The sequence below is a fragment of the Barbus barbus genome (genome assembly GCF_936440315.1).
Source record: "Barbus barbus genome assembly, chromosome: 40".
NCBI classification, from domain to species: domain Eukaryota; kingdom Metazoa; phylum Chordata; class Actinopteri; order Cypriniformes; family Cyprinidae; genus Barbus; species Barbus barbus.
Genome location: NC_136718.1, coordinates 15,736,092 through 15,757,745, shown reverse-complemented (window position 1 = coordinate 15,757,745; position 21,654 = coordinate 15,736,092). Strand labels below are relative to the sequence as shown.

Genomic DNA, 21,654 nt, shown 5'->3' with positions numbered 1-21,654 from the left:
ACTTACCGCTCTACAGTTTACATTCCATTTGTGTGTTTACAAGAATCGTCATCCCCTTCACGTTTATGAAATCCATACCTAATACAGTGTAGCAAGTCCAGGTTTCATGTACTGGAATTTGTTGCCACTCAGAAGCATTATATTCCATTTTTCCATTGCCTTTTAGATGATGACTGGTAAATTCAATAGTCAAGAGTTTGTATTGTCTTCAGTATTAATTGTTTAATTAACAATCAGTGTGGTATGGCAGTAATATTTATTTCTGACAGCACTTTGAAAGGGTAAAATGTTGCAAATATTGAGTTTTGAGTCATTGCTGCAACAGCTGACCTCCAATGCGAAGAAAACCAAAATACTAAAATCCTTTTGTCACGCTGTACTCGTAAGGCCTTGGAAATTGGAAGTGGGTCTGATTGGGGGTTAGAAATGCCAGAAAGGGGTGTGTGTGGGAGCGGATAAGCATCCAATACTCTCCGGCAGTGCACATCTGTCCTTTCTAGCCATCATTATTGCTCTTTGGAGGCTGAGTGTGAGTCACTCATTAGAAGTGTGGAAGTCCAAGCAAACTGGCCAAGACCATATCATTCCCTTTGTATTGCATTTGTGTTGCCCTGTTCTCTCAGCTTATTAATTGTCCATTTGCATGGCAAATTTGGTTTCTTGCCTTGTAAACAGCAGCTGGGTAAACCCTTGAGTAATCTTGAGGCTTTCCACCAGGTTCAAACATCTTTTGAAAAATGATAGACTAATGTTGCGCTTTGTCTGTTTCTTTGCCGTTGCTGCAGAACAAACTGTTGGCATTGTGAATGGCATAATTGGAAAGTAAACAGTTGGACTTTGAGAGTGGAATGCAGTATGTGTGTGTTTGTCTGGGCTATAATTTCCTTGGCTAGGTGAACTCGAGCCTTTTAAGGCTGGAGAATGACCTGAGAGTTTAAGAAAGTTTAGCCGTTTTCTTGGTTTTACATGAACCAACCATAAGTCTGTCATCCTTTACTGACCTTAATTGAAACCTGATTGTATTTCCTTACAATGAAAGTGAATGGCGACCATGACTGTCTAGTAGTATTTAAATTAATAATGACTGGCATTTCATTCAAGCTATCACTTGGCTTTGAAGAACTGGAATAATTTTTGGGTGAGCTATACTTTTAACATTTATACCCTGTAATAATAGTAGATGGATAAAAATAGTCCATTTTAATTGTAAATTCTTTTATACTGTAGTGATTTGTTTCCTTCAGTTGTGTGTCCTATCGGTGACAATGAAATTGACACATTTTTTTCTGTATCTTCTCACCAAAAATAACAATAATGACAATGTGTCTCGTTTTGGGAGGACTCCATCCTAAGGGACATGGAAGCAGGCAATGATCACACCAAAGGTTCGCTGAGCAGATCCAATTGAAAGAATTTTGCCAGTCAGCGTTTTCCATTTGAAAAAGCTCCAGGATTGTTGTTTTAGAGTGTTCAGTCAGGGGAGAAAGGATTTGGGGGAGGGATCAAGTTATTTATTTGTGGGAGCCATTTAAATGGAAGCTGCGGCCATGATGGAGATGCAGGGAAATGGGAACTGGCGGGCTATGAAGACCGAAAATGCCAAATGTGGCATCTTGCCAAACACGTATAAAAATGTGAAGATGAGAACCAGGGGGCAGAAGAGATATGATTGTATAAAATCATCAAAGCTTTTGTTGCTGACCAAAGAAGTAGTGAATAAGCAAAGGGCACTGCTGATTGAGTTCAATTTTCCGCTAACTATGCAAAATGCTTCCAGAGAATCCATGTATAAAGTTAATATGTTCATTTATCCATACATATTTTTTATTTAAATTAATTTACACTTCCATTCAAATGTTTGGGGTTGATGAGATTTTTCTCTTTTATGCTTACCTAAGCTATATTTGATAAAATATACAGTAAAACAATTTAAAATAACTGCTTTCTGTTTGAAAACATGTGATTGATTAATTTTGTTGGCAAAGCTGAATTTTCAGCAGCCATTACTCCAGTCTTCACTGTCACATGATACTAAAGAAATCATTCTAATTTGCTGATTTGCTGCTCAACAGACATTTATTATTATTATCTGGTGTTAAACCGGTTAAAAACAGGTTTTCTGCTTTTTTTTGGTGGAAACTGTGATATATTTTTAGCAGAACTCTCTGATGGATAGGACGTTCAAAAATGGAAATCTTTGTAACATTAATAGAAGTCATTACTGTGATTTTGATAAATTCAATGGTTCCATGCTGAATAGCAATATTAATTTCTTTATAAAAATTTGACTTACCCCAAACTTTTGATGTACAAGTATTCAGTGTCTATTTGACAAATTGTTTTGTCAAATTTTACTTTGAATAGAGGAGTGAAAATCTTATATTTAGTGTTATGAAATGCTAAACAGTATTAAACATGTTCCTTGGAAATCATGGTAGAAGTTCAGAGGTTTTATATATGCTGTTATATCTGTAACTATTTTTATGACCTCTCATGGGTGTGACATTAATCTCTGCATGATAAAGTACTTCCTCACTAGTACCAGCCCTGTGCTATTTGGTTAGGGTGTTACAGTACCAGAGGTATGGAGGTAAAAGATGTTCACCTAGATCTTTGTTCACCAATTATATCTTGTTCATATGCATACAGACCCACACACACACACACACACACACACACACACACACACACACAGAGTATGTTGCTTAAAATTGTTTCAGAGACAAAAAATAGCTTAATTTCTATGCTGATACCACTCGGTTTGATACTTTGAAACTGTGACATTCAGACATTTTGAAGTGTGACTGTAGTGTCCAAATACTTTTTAAGGACAACATTTGTACTTGCATTTCATGTCTCTACGATGTGTGCGATATGCATTTTTGTGCATGCACAGAACAAAGGCATGATATTTATCTCTTCTACCTTCAGTGGAGCCAGAAGGCATTGACTGTTGTTTTTTCCTCTTTCTTCTGTAGGCCTCTCATAACTCAAGATGTGTTTGGAGATGCTGATTTCAATCCCATAAATTGTGGTTTCATTTGTTTTGACTACAGGTAGTTCAGAGCTCTAAAGTGTGGGATGAGGTGCCCTTTCCAGAGGACTTAGAAGAGGAAAACAAGCAGCCGGGAGGTTATGTTGATGATGAAGAGTACTATGATCCTTCAGGAGGTGGGACTATCTAAATGCTGCACTGCTTAGTACTTATAAATAAGGAATGATAATGTTCATTATGCCTAATTGAAAGTGATAGTAAGGACCTTTTATAATTTTGCTAAACAATTTCCATTGTGAATAAATGTTGTTACATTGCTGAATAAAGTTGTGCAAAAATATTAAGCAACACAAATGTTCTCAACATTTATAATAATATGAAATGTTTCTTGAGCAGCAAATCACCATTAGGTCACACTGAAGACTAGACTAATGGCTGCTGAAAATTTAGCTTTGTCATTGCAGGAATAATTAACATTTTGAAATGTAAAATATATCAAACAATTCTTATAAAATTTATTTTTTTCACACTGTTTATTGTTTTTGATTAAATAAATGCAAACTTTGTTAGCATAGGAGACTAATTTTCTAATGTTACCATCCTCAAACTTTTTTTTTTTTTTATAATGTCTTTTTTTTTTCCTTCAGATATCAGTGGAGAAGAGGATGGAAGCACCCCTGAGCCAAGCACGGTTGAGCCAGGCATGCCTATAACAAGTGAGAATTTTTTTTTATTTTTAATGAAGAGGCAATATTACAACATGAGAGTAGTCACAAATTTCATATCAGTGTGATTAAATGAGATGAATCAACAGATTCTGCAAACATCTTGCTTTAAAACCTGAAACTGTTTTAATGATCTGCTGAGGCGTCTGCTGAATTTGAGTCTGTCACATCCTGTCACCCGCCTTTGCTCAAAGTGATGAGACAGCAGCTTTATTATAACTGGGCCTCAGATTTGTGCTAGAGATCCAAGCTACTCATTTCTTCTTTCATCAGCTAAGATGCAGAAGTGTAAATATTGCAGCAAGCATGAAAGTCTGTGTAAGAAACAGCAGATACAACAGACGATACAAACACTGTCATGTATTGATTTCCTTACGTCTCAGGTTTTAATTCTCGCCTTTTACGATCTTCTCTTTGAGTTTTATTTCATGGTAACCTGTTGTACTTTTATTACATTTTACAGAAGTTATGTGTAGTTATTTCATATAAAGTGGAGTTTAAATTCCACATTGAAAATAATGGATTCAAAACCTAATGTAAATCTGAACTATTTTATTTTTAGGATTCTTTAAATTTAAAAGTAAAAAAAAAGAGAAAAATTACACTATCATTCAAAGGTTTGGGGTCAGTCTAATTTTTTTCTTCTTTAAAAAATAAAGAAATTAATGTTTGTATTCAATTAGGATGCATTCAATTGATCAAAAGTGACAGTACAAAAAAACTAATTTCAAATGCTGTTATTTTGATTCTTTCATCAAAAAATTAAGCGCAAAAATCCCCATTAAATATTAAGAACAACTGTTTTCAGCACTGATCATAAGAAATATTCTTGAATAAATGAAATGTTAAAATATAAATAAATGATAAAATTGTAAATGCTTCACAATGTTATTGTATTGCTGCGTTTTTACGCAAATAAACCAAACCTTTAAATGGTATTATGTTGTAAAAACAAAGCAATATTCATGACACTTTTAGGCCAAAGTAGGGGGATTAATACAAAGAAATTATGAAAATGATGTGCGTTTTTAATAGCACTTTCAACACAAATAGTAATGCTAATGAAATAATTTGTAACGGAAACAAATCTGTTATTTATTATAATAAAATGAAACGATGTAGTCACACATCTCATTCTTTGTGTTGTGTGGCACCCAGCCTCATTTTAGAAACAGGCCTTGCGTTATTTAGATAACAAATACCGAAAGTGTTTCAGCTGCAGTGTCAGACTCCTGCATTTTCCCCTCTATCTTTTCTATCTTTGGACCTCTTCTTTGGAATGACTTTTGCTTACCAGTCTGTCCTTTTGGAGTCAGTCTGGGCCATTTTATCGCATGACATCATGGTGGAATGATTGTTTTGGTAAGAGCTCTACAGCCCGACACCTGAGCTTTATTCCCAAAATAGCACCGTATGGACACCTCCACACAAATATGCTGGCTCTTAAATTAGAGAGGGATATTTCAGCTGTAGCTTTAGTGTATTCAGAAGATAAAGTACCAGAGGGTGACCGTGTCAACTAAGAGGTGCCAGATTGATTGGGTCAACTCTTAAACATAACCTCTGAGACTCAGTTATGACGTGACCACCTACAGACTCGAAATTCTCAAAGCAAACACATAGTTTGCTAAATGTAGACCCAAATTCAGCAGATGAAACTTGAATCGTCCCTCTAAGTTTGAACTGGAGCATAAAACTGATCTGATGACCCACTGATGATCTTTGAGGTTCAAGACACCACATGAGGTTGCTTTGAAGTTAGGATGGCTTCATTTATCCAAGCATATTTCTGATCTCAGTGGATTTGGTAGAATCATGAATAACAAATCGACATCTTTTAACAAAAATATCTGCCACATAATGTTGTAAGGCTAGATGGGTTGAGGCTATGAGTCAGCCAGTGGTAATCCCCCCTTCTAAAGGGGGAAGTTTATTCTCTAAAGCCATTTATAGATCCGTGCCTGACAGCACTTGGGAAAGAACATTTGGCTTCCTGGAGTGGAGTATTTGTGGATGTCTAACCTGTGCACTTTTTTTCCAGAGGTCTGTGTGACCACCTTTCCTTCCTTGTCACTGATGAGAGTTCATATCCTGCAACTGTAGCACATATTGCACAGCATCCTGTTTTTCTGATGCATTTTCCAAATTCATATTTTTACATCTGTAATTGAAATTGCTACATACGTTAGCCTGAACTGAAGTGGTCTTTATTGTTAATTATGAGACTGAGATTATAATGATGGTTATTAAAGTTAAAATGTAATTGTGCTAGGCCCTGAATAGACCTTGAAACGGTTACCTTTCTTTTAAAGTATCGTCTCAGTCTGAAAGATGCTTTTGAAAACAGAAACATAATTTGATAGTTGTTGTGACTCAGATTTATGTAATTATTTCATATACAGTGGGGTTTAAAAGTCCTTGAAAACAGTGGCTTCAAAATCGAATGTAAACCTGAACTACTTCAGTTTTAGGATTCTTTCAAATTTAGAGCAAAGAGAAATTACACTACTTTTTTAAAAAATAATTAAATATTTGTATTCAGTTAGGATGCATTAAATTGTTCAACTATAATAGCTATCATCATGATTATTAGATTTAAAATGTAAGTGTGATAGGACCTGAATAGACCTTTTAAATCCTCATTTCAGTTGGAAAGATGTTACTTGGAAATACTTATAACAGAAATATAATTTGATAGTTATTGTCACTTAGATTTACAGAGTTAATGTGAATAGAATAACCTATATTTTGGCAGATTTTTACTGTAAATGAGATTGGATTTTGTATATTATATAGTTTTATTATTTGATATATGTTCATTATAAAGTGATATTATATATTATTTAAATAAACTAAGTAAATCAATCTAATATAATTGTATAATGATTCTTAATGATTTGGTTGTATTGAAATCTTTGACTTTTGATGGCAGACTTTGTTGTTTTACCAAATTACCATTTTTTACTTTTAGATCTTTTTTTGACACTCTGGAACATGAGATTACTTGGGTCTTTTTCCTCATAGAAACATCTCATTTGAGTCTAATTGCACGCTGTGAGATATACAATAGATATTTTCATTTTGATTTTCCTTTCCTAAGGCTAATTCTGGGCTTTTTGATGTGGTAAATTGCAGTGGTGGTACTTTAGCTTAGTGGTCAGACATCTGTGCTGGTAACCCAAAGGTTATTGGTTTAAACCAGAGAAGGAATGGTTTATGAACTGTAGAGCATTGGGGTCTGTCAACAATCTACCCTTGAGCAAGACACTTAACCCCAGGTTACTCCTGAGGAACTGTTCTGTAGAAAGGCATTTGCTCAATGACAAAAATGTGATTATTTCAAAACACATGATTATGTCAGGCACCGGATAAGCAGCCTATAGAGATGATATCCAGCTTCTTTTCTTTATCAGTCACAAATCCCCTTGGCATACAAGAAGAAGACTCTTTTATCTGAGCCGCTGCATATTCCTGGTTTGTTTGTTTGTTTTTCGCTTGATAAAGCCTGATAAAGACATGGGAGATCTACTCATCCTCCTTTAGCTCAACAGACCTTCAGGAGTTTCACAGGCCCTCGTACAGACCCTGAACACTGGGTCATACAGCCACTTCAAGCTGAGGAGACAAAGGTTAGCACAGCATGCAAATGGGCTTTCAGTTAGAGCGAATGGCTGGGAGATCATTTTGAAGTGAGGCCATGAGAATGCAACACCTCCACACAGAATTTGTGTTTGATTATGGTGCTGACTAGCTGAGAAGCTCTAAGGACCGACTTGTTAATTTGTGAAGTCATAAGCGTAATCGGAGGTGTTCAGCCAAAATGAAATCATAGCTGTAAAATAATCTTATTCATCTCTGTTTTTGGATTCATGCAAATGTTTTCTTTGAAAGCTCTGGCTTACTCTGGTGACTATATATATATATATATATATATATATATATATATATATATATATATATATATATACAGTGCCCTCCAAAAGTACTGTAACAGTAAAGACACAATTGCTCTGTTGGCTGTGGAGTCAAGACATTTACAAATATGATTAAAAGATGAATATGAGACAAAACTACAGAATGTCACATTTTATTATTAGCCGTTTCAACACATATATGTTTTACCAAATAAAGAGAACAGCACTTTTACAGTTCATCCCACTCATTGATGTGAGCATAAGTATTGGGACGGTTGAACATAAGGCAGATATAAAAGATTAAAAGCTATTATTTAGTTGCAGATCCCTTGCGCACAATCACAGCAGTGAGTCTGTGACCCATAGACATCACCAGACTCTTGGTCTCATCCTTTGAAATGCTTTTCCGAGCCTTTAATGCAGCCAATTCCAATTGTTGCTTGTTTTGGGGAGTTTCTGCCTTTACTCTCCTCTCCAGCTGGTGAAATTCATGTTCAATTGGACATGACTGTTCCAGAGACAGCCATGTATGCCCATGCCATGACACCACCTCCACCATGCTTTACAGATGAGGCTGTATGCTTGGGATCATTTGCAGTTCCCTTTTTTTCTCCACATTTTTGCTTTCCCATCACTTAGATAAAGGTTCATCTTTATCTCATTGGTCCATAAACACAGTTCCAAAACTCTTCTGGCTCACCTTTGTGCTTTTTGGCAAACTCTAATCTTGCCTTTCTATTTTTGGTGCTGGTCAGAGGTTTGCATCTTGCTGTGCAGCATCTGTAATTCTGTGTCAAAGTCTCCTGAGGACAGTAGATTGTCAGAGCATCACCCCAGCTTTCTGGAAGTTGTTGGTGATTTTACAGACACGTCTTTTAGGGTTCATTTTCACAGCTTTTATTATTTGTCTGTCATCAACTACTGTCGTTTTCTCAGCTGATCAGGTCGTTGTTGGTTGCTGGTGGTTTCCAAACTCTTGATTTCTCCATGCCCTTTGTTGTTGCTAGAGCTCTAATTGACTTCCTCTTTTCTTTTAGCATCCACATTTCTTGCTTTTCTCTCAAAGTCAGCTCCCTCATCTTCATCCTGGTCTGTGTGTGTCATCATCGAATGCTAGATTCAGAATACAGAAGTAATGGATATAACTGATACAACACATTCCCTGCTTTTAATATCTGAAGAATTAATGTAACAGGACACAGCTGATCACTTAGAAAAACCTGTGAGGAAACTGTTCCAATACTTATGCTCACATCAGATAGAGGGATGAAACTCTAAAAGTGCTGAACTTCTTAGCTGGTAAAACATCTATGTGTTGAATCACCCAATAATAAAATGTGACATTCTGTAGTTTTGTCTCATATTCATCTTTTAATCATATTTGTAAATGTCTTGACTCCACAGCCAACAGAGCAATTTTGTCTTTACTGTTCCAATACTTTTGGAGGGCACTGTGTATGTGTATATATAATACATATATATATATATATTGCATCATTTAGTAAAAAGGCCACCCAGCTTTCCATTTCTGGCTGTCCTGGTGGTGCAGTTGATGTAATGTTGTGTGTCAGGGCTGCAAAGATGATAGTTATACAGCAGGATTGGGAGACGTGGAGGGGCAGCTGCGGTTATTTTGGTTTTCATGTTGTTGTGGTCCAGCCTTCTCAGTGGAGGCCATATACATTCTGTCAGAAAGAGAAAAGAGAAAAGAATTGAGAAAATGAAGAGAATGTGGAGAGCAGTATTTCTTGACTTGGTGGGTCAAGACCTAAAAATAATCACAAGTCTGTTCGGATTGGGTCATGGCCAACAATAAACAAGAAAAAAATCTTACTTACATTTATATAAATTAATTAACTATTACAAGAAAATATATATGCAAGATTATGTATATGTATGTGTGGATGTAGTTATATACAGTGTAATTATGTAATTTGTGTTTTATGCTTTTATAAATTTTTCATTTATTTTGAATACATTTATTTGTATTATTTACTAAGCAAAATGAAGCCAGTTCACAAATAATTTCACCTTATTTTGACCATTAAAAATTGTTGTGCCCACATAACAAACATATTTTCTTGTAAAAGATACCCCAATTCTCTCTCTCTCTCTCTCTCTCTCTCTCTCTCTCTCTCTCTCTCTCTCTCGCTCTCTCGCTCTCTCGCTCTCTCTCACAGTGTAATGAAGACATTTTGAGAAAGACTATAATAATTATTTTAATATTGATTTTATTAGACTACCACTTATTTTTTAATGCAAAATCTGTGTCCTGAAGCAAAACCAGTTGAAAACCACTAGTTTACTGAACAGAACTTTCTAAATATCTTTCCTCATGAACTTCAGCTTTCATGCTTAGACACTGCCACTCATTGTTATGGCAGCAACATGTGCGTTGCCTTGGAAAATCTTGTCCTCCTCCATAGGAAACATTGCTTCATTTCTCTCACTGGACACATTTGCAATCACAAATATCCTTACAATATGACACTCACAAAGATACAGAAAAAAGTTGAAAGTCATTGAGGTTCTAACCCATTGTTGGATAGTAATCTGCCACATCTGTAATACATGCAGATAGTTTCAGTTCAGAAGTTATGATGATTGCATTAGTTCACTTGCAGTGAATGAGCTCATTTTACTGCTAATGGAAACATCCTTGCATTTCACCCCAGTCAAGCATTTTTATTGTGCTTCAGGGGTTTCCTTCAGAAGGCCTGGGAGTGGCCATAATGAAAGTAATAATCCATCTTATGGAATTTATAAAACAATTCACAGCTTTGCTTCCAGTGGCCAAACTAAATAAATAATATTCATTGTTCAAGCGATCAAAAGAACTTAGTGGAAGATACAGTAGCGAGAGAGGGAGACAGACGAAGAGAGAGAAAGAAAGAAGTGTGTTTGTGCTTGTTTTATCTTTAAAGGAATAAAGAGTGCTTGCTTTGTCTCTCTGTGATAGCACACTGAGGGCTTTGTAGTGTGAAATTGTCAGTAGCAGTTCAGTACATAAAAGGACAGTTCTAATAGTGTCGCTTCTTTCAACTCTCCACTTTGATTTTGATGCAGGACGGCTTTGAATTTGTGGATACCTCATTAACACCACTTAGCGTGGGATGGAATGAACAGCAATACATAATCATAGCAATTACAAAAACTATCTCTCAACCATGTTACCGCTCTGTACTGACTATGTGAATGTGATTACTCAGATGGATGTTCTTTGGATGTTATCTTTCATAGAAAGTTTGTGCAAATTTGCTGGTATTCACGCATGCGCCTGTTTAGAGATCAATAACAATTCCAGCTTGTTTCAAAATACTTTTTTAATTATTAATTGCATAGTTTCTTTGAATTCTTCTAGTGTAGTCACAGCAGAAGATTTATATTACAGCAAAATGTCATTAAAATAAATGAAGATGAAAGAATATAGGTTTTGACACTAGAATATTTTGAATAAAAGTATCTGATTCCCATTGTGGATTTAAACGGACAGTTTACTAAAAATAAACACTTTTTGTTAGCATTTGCTGACTCTGTTTTCGGTTCTAAACTGTAAGACTTTCTTTTTTCAAAAAAGAAAGAAAAAGTCTCATGTTTTGTCTCTTTTTTCATTGTTTGAAATAAAGCCAAAATAAAATATAAATTATAGTTGAAAATAAGTTGCCGAGGCAATGTTTCTAATTTTTTTAATTTTTTTTTTAAACGTATTAGAAATGTAATAACTAATAAAAATGACAAATACTAAAACATTTATAAAACACAAAAATACTTAGAATTTAAATGAATATGCCAAAAAAAAGCTAATTCACAGTATTAATAAATATTAAAAAGCTGTAAGACTTCTTTTTTTTATTGTCTTTTTTTTTGGGGGGGGGGGCATAAAATGAAAGTCAGTGTGGTGGGGTTTTTATAAACTATTAAATAACTAAAAGTATTAAAAATAATTTTCATTAATTTAAATAATGTAAAAAGTACAACTTATTTTAATTCTGTTAGTTAGTAAGACTTACAACACATAAAACATCTAAAAATACTTCAAATTAAAATATGGCAAAAAAGCTAACTCACAATAATAATAAATATTATAGTTGCAAATAAATAATACTAAATTAAATAATGAACTGGGACTGCTTTGTTCTTTTGGAACCCATTGACTATCATTGTAACAAAAACAGTTGAAACAATCTTCAAAATCTCAGGGTTGAAACGCCATGAGGATGAGTAAATAACAAAATATTTTCTGTTGGGAACCAGAAATGGTTAATAGGAATATTCTGACATCAAGACCAATTATTTTTGCCGTGTCTTCAAGTATGCTGTAGCAAACAGGATGTGGCCCTCCCACTGGTTGCCCAGAATATACCTCTTCTCTCCTACAGATACACCGGTTGAAGAATTAAAAGCAGATAGTGGAAATGTGGTTACTGGCTGGAGTGCAGGATATCCTGCAAACTACAATGACTTATGAGATCCCACCAAGATAACTGTAGCTGCATTTAAAACAGGCTGAGAGAGTTCTCGCAGCGATCCGTGTCTTCATAGACAGATGTTGATCATATGCAGCGTCGCCTCTTGCTCAGTGCTTCACTGTCAGTGTTCTGCTGTGCCAGAGGAATGCGACTCTTAAACACGCACAAATCAAAATCTGCCATTCAAAATAGAAAACATGCATCAGTTAAACCGTGACTTCTCCAGCTGGGGTATTTTTACTGAATCTCATATTTCTTAAATATCCGATATATCAGAGCTGTTTATATGCATCTAACCTTCTCATTTGCAACTGTCACTATATGTAAAATCTGCTTTTCTTCTTATGTTTTGTTCTTTAATTGTTTCCCCACTGTCCTTGAAATTAAAACTCCTCCATACACGTCCTGTCTCCCTCCTCTCGTTCCATTCACTCTTTGCACAATGATTTTCCTTTGACCCATGACTCCAATTCCTGATGCCGCTGTTTTTTGTCTATCTCAGTCCTCTTGGGACATCTTGAGCCCTGGGCAGCATGAGTACAGTAGGTCATGTTCTCAGCTGAACTCTGCAGTTATGTTGCTTTATCTTCGATATGGTTGCTTCCAAACAATGGAACCATTGAATTTTACCAGCATATTTAAATAAGTTTGTAATACCTTGTTTTTCTGTATTATGTCAGTGACTTATAGGAGCATTTACGATAAAGACAAAGTGTTCTAAAAGAAAGAGGGAATCTAGTACGTGTCAAATTTTTAGAATTGTACTCATGGTTTTGGAAAATCTTGATTTACATTTTCAAGAAAATTCAATTCAATGGCTCATGTGGTGTAATAAAGCAAAAAAACTATATATATATATATATATATATATATATATATATATATATATATATATATATATATATATATATATATATATATATATATATATTTATTTATACCTTGAATGCAGGTGAATATTATTCAAGGTGTCTTACAAATTCTTTTTTTTTTTTTTTAAATGTAAAAATATATTTTTCAAGGTGAAAACTATTTTTTAAATGGATATCATGTTTATTGATTTATAAATGTCTGACATTTTAATAATACGATTTAACAATATTAATAATTCATTAGTATTCATTTTTTAATAAATAAATACAATCAAGTAATAAAATAAAATAATCTAAAATCAAGATGTAAACCTAAATTATAGTTAATCTCTACCATCAATAACTCTTGATTTTAATTCAAGAATATATAGTTTTTGAAACTTTTGGAATCACAAAATGAATTTTTAACTAATTTAATGGTTGCACTTTATATTAAGTGGCCCTAAATATTATGTACTCTTTTGTTGATTTTGATTGGTTCCATTGCCCTAATTTGTAAGTCGCTTTGAATAAAAGCGTCTGCTAAATCAGTGGTTCTCCAACCTGTCCTGGGGACCCCCAGCCACCACATATTTTGTATGTCTCTCTCATAGGCCACATCAATTTCAAGTCTTGCAGACTCTACTAATGAGCTGATGAGTTGAATCAGGTGTGTTAAATGAGGGAGACATACAAAATATGCTGTGGTTAGGGGTCCTGGATAGGTTTGAGATCCACTGTGCTAAATGACTAAATGTAAATGTAGTTAAGGCCACTTAATATGAAGTGGGACCAATTTGATATATTAATACCTCTACATCCGAATTGTTAAGAAAACCAGCATTTTTTGCCATTATTACAGCAGAAATACCTGAAAACTTTTACTTTTGTCACAAAGGTTGAAAAACTCTACTGGCATAATTTCCTGTCTTTTTTGTTGTTGCCCCGCATTAATTTTCACTTCTACACACTTAATTTATGCATTCACACATTTGCTTGTACAAACTCAGAGCAGTAAATAAGAGCTAAACCGGTTACGCATTGCCATGCTTGGAGTGTGAAATTCTGTTTAGTACCAGAATGACAACAAGATGCCCTGCCAGCTGGCTTTGTGGCATTATGATGGATGGAGGTTTTCCTCTCGCAAATGCATATTTGACATTTGGATGGTCTGCGTCTGAGAATAGCCTGGTGAAAAATCAGCAAATCCCCATCCAAGTGCATTCCACACAGCTGCAAAATAAGAGAAGAAGACTACTTTGAGTGTTTGATTCAGTGTGAAGGCTTCTTGGAGGGAGGAGGAGGTGAAGGAGAGAAGGGAATGAAGGTCGAGTTGAAAGACTCATGCTTTAAAGGCCAGACAGGCCGCATTGGCTCAATCAGCTCTTTGTCTTCCACACAGGCCTCCGTGTGTCCCGTTGAGGGCTCGGCCCACAAAGCTGCCAAAGTTATGCTGTTGTATAGTGAGAAGAGTTTATGAATTAAGCATTTGGAATGCTTCTGTTTCACTGTCTTTTCCCTTGTCCGAATGCAGTTTCAATACCCTTGCTGGCATTCGACTGGGGATTTCCTAAATGGAAAGACTGAATGGGGCTTTGCCCCGTTTTAGAGCGAGAATGTGGTTTTCTGAGTTGCAGCCTTATTAGCGAGAACTACCGAGATGAGATTACAGGCGCTGGGCAGGCTGAGCCGTCGAAAAAGAGAGGCTGATGCTTTTACAGTGTGCCCACACAAGCGATTCGATTAATCACGGGTCAGTGCCAACACTTTGACGGGACTTTTTGATGTTCCCTTTCTTCTGTTACGTCACCGTGGCCAGACTACTACAGCTTGGACAAAGGCAGTCAGTCAAGACCTTCTGACACTCTTACTTTGTTTTCATCTCTCTCTGTCCCTTAATGACCAAAGTTAACTTTTTTCGTGGTAATGAGAGCAGGAGTGGAGGTTGCCGTTAAGGAAGCAGGCGGCCGTGTATCAATATATTGCGCAATTAGAAAAGATTGAGCTCTGGACCACTTTCTTTCCCAAACACTGTCAGCAGTAAGTGCTAATTTCCAATAAACCATGTGTGCACGGCAAATACATTTGACCGGACTGTGACAGCAGGTGTCCAGATGCTGTTAAAAGCAAGTTAATTAATCTCGGTGATATTTTATCAATTGGAATAAATCTATGAAGGCATTAAGAGGAGTAAAAGGTCAGAAGAGTCTGTTCGGGATATGTGTGACTGTGTGTATATAAGCTGCATCACATTAAACACGACTCTGCTGGAGAACTGTGGCGAGTGGCAGCTAACTGCAAGAAACAGCACAAATATTGACTTCCTTTCTCAATTCACTTTGACAAACTGAAATCGGGTAAACCCACCCAGGCGAGCTGCCGTGAGGGCAGTAAAAGGGCTGGAGCTTTTTAAAGGTTGACGCACTGTGAGGCCGTGGGCATAAGCTAATAGCCTGTATTTGTTTTTGTTATTGAGCGGTAGCTTTTGCAGAAGAATTGTCGCTGTCGATGCTGAAACCTTTTCTGAATGGATTTTGTAGTGCTGTACTTTTTCAATGATTATTGACCTTTTTATGACCCAATTCATCTTTACTGTACATGTGCCTCCACCCGAAAATTGTTTGATTTTGTTGTTCACCTACATGTTTATTCGTGTCCTTTTTTAGGTTTTAGTTTGTTTAGGCTGGTCTTTCTGGTCTCCCATCCTGGCCAATATCCTGTCAGCCAGCTGGTCTTCCAGTATGAAAAGTGGCCAAAAAAATGTAAAACCAGCAAATAGGCTAGTTTAGGAGTTAACATCATGAACTGCACATTTTCTATACTAGTACTATATATTGGTGATTATTATTATTTTTTAATTTATCGGTTTTATTTCCATCGGTTTTTATATACAGTACATAGAACACTAATGATTTAATGATGCTGTTTAATGTAAAAATTTCTTTTCATTTTTATAATGTACATTTATGTTGTGTAGCCTAAATTCATTTGTAGCAAATTTTAAATGATTTATTTTGTTTTTAGTGCTTTTACATATATTTAGACAAAACTGTAAAGAATGTTAATGTTGGATGTTTATAGTCCATATATTTATTTATTAGCCATAGCATGAAAATAATCAACTTTCTTTTATAATTTTAATATCATTGCATCCTTAGAACTAACTTTTGTATAATAAGATTAAAGACTAAAATGAATGTTATTAATTTATATATAATGTTTAATCTATAAAATATAAAAAAATCCAATTTATAAAATTGAGAATTATTGTAGTAAATCGACAGTAATATTGATTTGTGTGTAGTTTGTATATTTGTGCTCATCAAGTGAAATGTTATCGGCGGATATTTTTATAGAGACAAATATCTTGCTTAATAGTGCTAAGTGGTGTAAATTACTGTAATGTTATCGTGAGTCTGATGGCCTTCATCTTGTTTCTAGTTTACTATCGGGCGCTGGTGAACTTCACAAACTCATTCCAGTATGGGCCTGAACTTGATGACATCTACTCTCCTGCTTTTGTAGAGATATCATCTGCTGTCGTCGATACGGTATGTGCGTTTACTCAAGGACTGTGAGCTTAAGAAATACCATCAACAGAGTTTTCACAATAATACTCCACCTGTGTATTAGGTCATATTATTAATCACATGCCTTTCCTCTGATTTTTGTCTGTACTGTTGTGTTAATGTTTAGGCTAAATCAGTATTTAGCTGTAAAACTAAAATGTAGTACACAGAGACTGAAGAACTTTGTAAAGCAAGGCCAGTATGCGGTGATTAATGGTGTTTCTTTTCTCCACAGCTTGAGTCTGAATACAACAAGATACCAGGACAGCAGACTGTCAATGTGGTTCTCATTAAGTAAACACCATTTTCAGTTTCAAACACTAATGTAATAGTGCATCTTCTAATGTATAAATATAGTGAGTTTACTTTACAGTCATTAGGGAATTTATTTCAAATCGTCAAATACTCAAGTTCTTTTTTGAATTTATGAGACTTATAATGATCACTCTGCTTAAAATGATCTTAAACCAGCTGGTCTCCATGCCTGGCCAAGCTGGTGTCCAAACCCTCTGTTAAACAGCAAACAGACCAGACTGGGATACCAACAAACCATCTTAAGTTGGTTTATGTGGTTTGTCTGTTTGGACTGTTGTTTTGATTAACTGTGCTTTGTGTACATTTGCAGGAACATTGGCAAAGATGTGTTTGTGGAGCTGGATGTCGGCTCAGATAATAACTTTAATGAAGCACAGATCAGAGGTGTCCTGTTCTCAGTAGTTAAAGATGGCACCATTGCCTCTTACGATACCTCAGTAATAGGTTTCCAATTCAGACGGCTTGGAGAAGGTATGTTCAGTTTTTTTTAAAAAGTTATAGTGTTAATAGTGATTAAACAATGATTCCTTATTAAATTATGCAATGTCATGATATAAGGATATCATGTTGTTATATTGTGATATCAGAATCATGATGTAACAGACACTATATTTGCAGTCTTATAAATTGCAGAATATTATGTGAAATGAACACAATTTATAATGATAATAATCATCATCATCATCATCATCATCATCATCAATGAACTTATACCAGTAATAAACTGTTATATTAATAACAATTGTCAGAGGAAATGGGATAAATGCTACAGAAATAAGTTTCATGAAATAACTTCTAGAATAAGTCATTTCAAATCTATGTATGATCATGTTCCTTTTTACTAGGTACCGTTTAGATCATTCAGAATTCATACCTTATTTATTGAAAGGTGAAGAACCACCATCATGTCTTACTTATAACACTGTTAAACATATTTTAAATGTTAATACACAACATTTTTATTCAGAGATATGTATTTAACTTGTATATTTAAAGTTTTGTCCTTTTTTTTATCTTAAGTCTTGTGTAACTCCTGTTATTCACTTTGTTCTCACCATGAAGGTGGCATCGGCATTACAAAATAACAAACAATAACAACAATAATAATCATTTTGATAATGTGTTAAATTTTCAACTGTCAAATTTAGTTATTGTAAAATCCAAACTTGGATTTTTATACCCTTGTGTTTTATACACTTTATGGTTTATATAACTATCAATTCTTGTAGTTCTGTGTGGAACTCATAATTCAGAAATGTAGTGTAGATAATGTTATCTGGTAGATAATGTTGTCTGGTTATGGTCTGGTTCATAGCTGATACTCCCCCTCCTGTGGAGCCCATCGTTGTGCCAGGTTTGTCCTCAACCAGGTCTGCTGCATGGAGACAATAGTGCATTAGAACCCAGTCCAGTCTTGTTCACTTATGAGAACTGAAGGAATTCTCAGCATATGTAGTGGCTGGATAAAGAATGAAACCTTTATGCATGTGTGTACTCTGATGAAGACCTGAGTATGACGAGAAGAACAAAAGGCTTTGCATGGCTTGTCACTGATTTGAAGTGAAGCTGATGTCAGGAATGCACCTCTTGAAGTATCGTTTTCAGAAAATGTAACGTGTTTGTGTTTGCAGTATCCAGTTTTGTTTTTCATATGTGTTGGAATTGAATTTTTGCTGTCCAATATTTCCATATTTTTTACTTTCAGATTAAGGTAACGGATAAGAGAATTCAAGACTGAATAGAAAAGATGAACATTATACAGATTTGCACTTTGGCTTTGTTCGCACTGCACACAAATCTGATTTGATTTTCAAATCCGATCTTCATTTTGCAAAAAAAAAAAAAAACTTCAAACCTGACCTTCAGACTGCATTACAAAAACAAACTAAAAAAAAACACAGACTTTACTTGGAATTCAAGACAAATATGAATTTTGGCTAGTCAGACTATAAAACTAAGAAGATTTTATGTAGGAAAAGTGGATTTTCGTTGCCTGTGTGAGCAAAGCCTATCCTCTTGAAATGGCAGGTTTAGCATGGCAAGACAATGATAGGCTTGCATTGAATCATTGAAACATCTTTCAACAAAGCATCATGTACAGTTTTTCTTGGATCCCTGCATTGCATTGCTTACAATGCATAACATAATTTTATATGTCTGTCTCTGCCACCTCAGTGATTCCCGTTCCCAGAGAATGCACGTCTAGCGAGTTCAGATGTCAGGATGGGCTGGCGTGTATCCCTCGGGATTATGTGTGTGACAAACGGCCTGACTGCGATGACTTAAGTGATGAAATGAACTGTGGTGAGGGAGATTGTATCCTCATTTGTCTCAGTCAGATAAATTAAAGCAATCCCACTAATTTCTAACACCAAATAAATGCACTTTGATGTCATGTATAAAATTTGTATTTTATATTCTTAATACCTTTTTCAGAAAAATATTTTATTTTATGGCAGTTAAACATTTTAATTTAATACATTGCATAGGATCTTTTTTTTTTTTTTTCAATAATATCCAAATAAAGCAAACAAAGTATTGACATTTAAAGCTACTTTCTATAGTGTATATTCATGATTTACAATGCTTGACATCATAAAGGCTTCAAATTATCAGCATGTATTTAATTTGATTTGTGTTTGTAATTGATTGACAGTCCTAATTATATCATTTATTTCAAAGCTATTGTTCCTGTACGCCCTACTCCACCTACGCCTCCTAAAACCAGACCCCCACCTGGTCCGGGACCCTGCCGTGCTGACCAGGCCACCTGTCAGAATGGACAGTGTATCTCACGGGACTATGTTTGTGATGGCGAAACAGACTGTGCTGACGGCAGCGATGAGTTCAATTGTGGTAGGACAAACGGCAGTGTGCTGTATCCATTTAATTTACCATTGAATTAAAACCACTTTATAATCAAGCATGTTATACTGGTGATATTTGTCTGTTCTCTGTGTTTATTATACAACTATATTTGTAATTACAAAGGAACTCCGTCTCCCTGTGAACCCAATGAGTTTAAGTGTCAGAACGGCCGCTGTGCCCTGAAACTGTGGCGTTGTGATGGGGATAATGACTGTCAAGACAACTCAGATGAGATGAACTGCCGTAAGTCAGAGCTGAGCTTCCATCCACAGATGGGGGAAGTTGTTTGGAAACCTGGAGTTCAGTTTGTTGCCACTAGAGGCACAGAAATTACACACTTTGCTAAAAGATTGTTTTTTTTTCTCATTCCTTCAGCCACTAAAGGTCCAGGGGACACATGTGCCCCAGAGCAGTTTGTGTGTTTGTCTGACCGCACATGCATTCCTGCCAGTTACCAGTGTGACGAGGAGCCGGACTGTGCTGACCGCTCTGATGAATACGGTTGTGGTAAGGCATTACAATCCAATTAAACTTTAACAAGTAAACATTGGTTGCCATACCATTCCAAACACTGTAACTCTTTTGTCTTCACTTTTCTTTCACTGTCACACTCACTTTGACTTACTAACAGTAATGCCTCTTCTAAAACCTGAAAATTGTGTATTTATGGTCAGCAAAGAAAGATTCATTTTTTGCCGGCACTCATACAGCTCTTCAATAACATCTAGATCTCATCTCCCATATATCTTGTGCTTGTAGCTTATTTAACAGGCGGCTTTGGTGTTGTTTCTGCTAGCAGTGCCTCCGGCTCTGGTTGGCTAATCTCACTGAATGAATCTGCTAAATAAAACTTGTGCTGTCACAGGCTGCCAATTTAGAATCAAAGACTTGCTGCGTGTGTATGTGTGTGGTTTCTTGTGTCCATATGTCTCTTTTACTGTTAGCATTCATATAATACAGTTATATATGCAGATTATGTAATTGATTGTATTGGAAAATGATTATACTTTGTTTTCTTTTATTGTACCCAAGCACCTCCCACTGTGACCGTCCCGCCGGAAGAGTCCATCACCGCAGCGCGGGGCGACACTGTGACCTTTACTTGTTCTGCCATTGGGGTACCTGTTCCCATCATAACATGGCGTCTTAATTGGGGACACATACCAGCCAATAGCAGGTAGGGTAGGATGTAATAAGCATTGTGGATTAAAAACTCTGAAATGATCAAGATGTCTGCAATCTGGGTTAAAGTCATACGGTTCATATTCCCTTAAAGATTGATTAAATGCAAAGTAAGGAATACTTGTGGTTTCATCCATTCCTATTGTATTCCCAGAGCTCTCTTTGCTGAACTCTATAAATAATTAAATGAATAACTTTAGCATTAGTCTAAATGAAAACAGAAGGCAATACTTCATGTTCTCAATAAGAAACAGGCTCTTGTTTTTTGGCAAAAAGGTTGTGAACTGTCTCTTTTCCAATTATTGAATCTCAAAGGAGATCGTCTTCTAAAGTTGCTTCTTTGCCAATATCATTTGTCATAATAATAATTGGGCATTATTAATATATAACCAGAGAGCCGTATTTAATTTGCTCCTCAGCATGTGCTCTCTTTCTGTATAATCATGTCTAGGCTAATTTAAGCATGATTCTGTTGACAGAATCACAATGACCAGTGTGAATGGGCGAGGAACGCTCACCATCCGCGATGTGAAGGAAGGTGACCAAGGTGCATACACCTGCGAGGCCATCAACGCTAAAGGCCTTGTGTTTGCCATTCCTGATGGGGTACTCGGCCTGTCTCAGAGACCAAACCCAGGTACTGCGTCAGCTCCATATGGTGTGAACATCTTTGGATTACTCTGTGTTCTGTATTATATGTTTGGCTGATACTTTCTTTTCCAAAGAGACTATGGATGTCATCTTTTATTTGCGAGACACAGGTTAT

At 35.7% G+C, this 21,654-nt stretch overlaps 1 protein-coding gene across 22 annotated transcripts in view; it reads left to right on the top strand.

Moving 5' to 3' along the window:
- LOC306859962 (basement membrane-specific heparan sulfate proteoglycan core protein-like) overlaps positions 1–21,654 on the top strand; it is a 101,347-nt gene that overhangs the window by 25,461 nt on the left and 54,232 nt on the right. For 20 of the 22 annotated variants that reach the window (XM_079401406.1, XM_079401404.1, XM_079401405.1 and 17 more), the window contains exons 2-13: positions 3,057–3,171; positions 3,643–3,711; positions 16,396–16,505; positions 16,759–16,817; positions 17,149–17,309; positions 18,154–18,192; positions 19,014–19,142; positions 19,521–19,694; positions 19,830–19,949; positions 20,082–20,213; positions 20,739–20,883; positions 21,368–21,525. In XM_079401406.1, the coding sequence (XP_079257532.1) occupies positions 3,057–3,171; positions 3,643–3,711; positions 16,396–16,505; positions 16,759–16,817; positions 17,149–17,309; positions 18,154–18,192; positions 19,014–19,142; positions 19,521–19,694; positions 19,830–19,949; positions 20,082–20,213; positions 20,739–20,883; positions 21,368–21,525 (1,411 nt within the window). The remainder of the gene's footprint in view (positions 1–3,056; positions 3,172–3,642; positions 3,712–16,395; positions 16,506–16,758; positions 16,818–17,148; positions 17,310–18,153; positions 18,193–19,013; positions 19,143–19,520; positions 19,695–19,829; positions 19,950–20,081; positions 20,214–20,738; positions 20,884–21,367; positions 21,526–21,654) is intronic. The other 2 variants (XM_079401417.1, XM_079401416.1) reach the window with 1 other exon arrangement.